Source organism: Limulus polyphemus, unplaced genomic scaffold (assembly GCF_000517525.1).
Source record: "Limulus polyphemus unplaced genomic scaffold, Limulus_polyphemus-2.1.2 Scaffold10460, whole genome shotgun sequence".
NCBI lineage: Eukaryota > Metazoa > Arthropoda > Merostomata > Xiphosura > Limulidae > Limulus > Limulus polyphemus.
The window spans coordinates 1-2,565 of record NW_013676070.1 but is presented as its reverse complement, the minus strand read 5'-3'; the positions used below and the strand labels follow the sequence as shown (position 1 = coordinate 2,565).

The following is a 2,565-nucleotide window of genomic DNA, read 5'->3' as shown; positions in this document are numbered from 1 at the left end:
GCTATACCTGAATACTAAGTGGCTTATGTCAGGCTATACACCACTGCTTAGGGGGTATGTCAGGCTATACCTGAATACTAAGTGGCTTATGTCAGGCTATACCTAAATACTTAGGGGGTATGTCAGGCTACACCTGAATACTAAGTGGCTTATGTCAGGCTATACCTAAATACCTAGGGGCTTCAGAAAATCTCTATAGTCCATAGGTCCTAAGACCAATTGGTTCTAATTAGAATTAATCATATTAACATATGGTGGAGTCTTCTAACTTTGTAAATAAAAGTAAATTTTTTTGTGGGAAAACAAAAGAATTAAAGCGAAGGAAACAAAAAGGCAATTAATTGTAGCATGGGAATGCAATGAATATTTTGTGGTGTATGACGTATCAAGTGAACACGTTCAAGCAAAAACTTCTAGTATAACGATTGACCAGATAAATCCACAGCTTCTACTGGGATGAAGATCAAAATACTGGTTTTATTTCGTGTAGAGAGAGGTATCTTTACTATTAAAAAAATATCAACTCATAGATAACACAAGAGATGCACTGAATCACCTTCTTGCAATTACTACACAGAATCTATAAAATACCAGAAAAAAGGCTTAGAAATGTCTTTTGTTTTTTTCCTGTTGTGTGTGTCTGACAACTTGGTATACGATAAAAAAAAAAGAATACTAACTCATTACCAGATTTTCTAGACTCATTACTCACTTTTTTGGACTTGCTCCTCACTACAGAACAAAAATAAACCCCTCGCACCCCGTGAAGAAACCAGTTGTTCTGGTACCAAATGGTTTTAGGACAAATGGGTTTTAGGTCTGTAGACATGGCACCCTATTCTTGATATCCGGCTGTATTCACGTGCCTAGAAGTTTTGTGAAGACTTGTGTGTTCACATATCGCTTGGTCTCAGTTTCCTTCTTTAGAAAAATATCTATTCTCACCCCTAATCTAATATCCTTCCTAACTTTTCTACGCGTAAATCAATTGATAATTACATTAACCCTAAATTTGAAAAACCAACAACAACAACAATTATATTTTGTTTGTAGTGTGAAAGATTTTACTTTTTTATTAAAGGTAAATTTCTGACAAAATTAATGGCATACACAGTACATATGCTCGTTCACACCGTTTTACAATTTAACAGTATAACAGTAAGTATTGTAAATACTTTAGTATATATATTTAATATGTAAAGTTTTGAATAAAACATTTTATGACGACACTCAGTAATGACTTTAAAAGTATTTGCCGATGGTCGTCCGTAGATGAATTTAGTAACGTACAAAAAATCTTGAATCTATGTAAAGAAAAGACAATTAATTTCAATTAAAAAAATTACTGTTATTTCTATTCAGTGACAATTATATAAAACATGTTACGTACTAAATACCTTGAGCCTGTTTATTACGTTAATTTGAAACCTAACTGTTAGCTGTGCGTGTTGTTCACTGTTGTAGCACCCTGGTGGTGAGGAGATAATACTTGAATATGCCGGTCGCGACGCAACCCTGCCGTTCTATGGAACCGGACATAGTTCGGACACTGTCCGAGAAATGGAGAAGTACTGGATTGGTTTAATAGTGGAGGTAAGATTGTCATTGTTCAAATTTTGTTTTGTGTGTGTGTGTGTACACGTAGGTTCGATAAAATGGAAGTTAGCTCTTGGTTTCTAACTGTGAATAGGGTGGAACTACAGTGGCTGCTTCTTATGACGTTGTTACGTAGGGGGCGTCAGAATTAAGATTATTGTTTATAAGAAATGCCTATGTGGTAAACATACTACTTGTTTCCTTGCCCTTATTTAATAAACAAAATTAAAAAATTGCTGTACATTCTGGGTATATAATGGTTGAACACAGCTTGATTGGGTAATGAAGAAAAACTTATATTAAAGTTTTTCTTCATTACCCATTCAAGCCGTCTCCAACAATTATTAGTCTCAAAGTGGGTTCCTCGTCATCGAATTTAAATTCTGGGTATATATTATTAATATAGAATGTCAGTCAGAGAAGCCAATAAGTTTCTCTCGCTCTAGTTACCTACGGGGTCATTCAACTAGGGTATCACGTGCACTTTCTCATGGGAGAGATCTCTGCGAGGTACGACATACTGTATAGAAATTGATAGTGATCTGTTCCACGTGCAAGCCAGGTGATATCTCAATGATACATACCTTATTTTTGAGTGAGAGTGACCACCAGTCATGTGGATAGTGCCTGCGTCCTGAGAAGAATGGCATTTTTTTATTTTACGGATATATAATGCTATGTTTTCTAGATCTGGAACAACGTATGTGTGGATTTCAACAGATTTGAGATATTTACGACAGATCTCTAGTAAAGGCACCAAAAACACTCTTGTTTGTCTTTGGTTGTATATTAGTGTTAAACGAAGATTGTTTCACTGTTTTATACATTGCATCCAGTATCTTTCTTTGTTTCAAACTCAGTCGAGGCTAGAATTCAGATTCATATCGTTATACATTTCCTGTAGAAACCTTCTGTTATTCTAATAATGGCTGGAGACGGCTTGAATGGGTAATGAAGAAAAACTTTAAT

At 35.1% G+C, this 2,565-nt stretch overlaps 1 protein-coding gene across 1 annotated transcript in view; it reads left to right on the top strand.

Moving 5' to 3' along the window:
- Positions 1-1,593, top strand: part of LOC111083637 (cytochrome b5-like) — a gene marked incomplete at its 3' end in the record, with an annotated part of 9,412 nt that extends 7,819 nt beyond the window's left edge. Inside the window, exon 3 of the mRNA XM_022380282.1 lies at positions 1,465-1,593. Within this exon, the coding sequence (XP_022235990.1) occupies positions 1,465-1,593 (129 nt within the window). The remainder of the gene's footprint in view (positions 1-1,464) is intronic.
- Between the last annotated feature and the right edge of the window lie 972 nt (positions 1,594-2,565).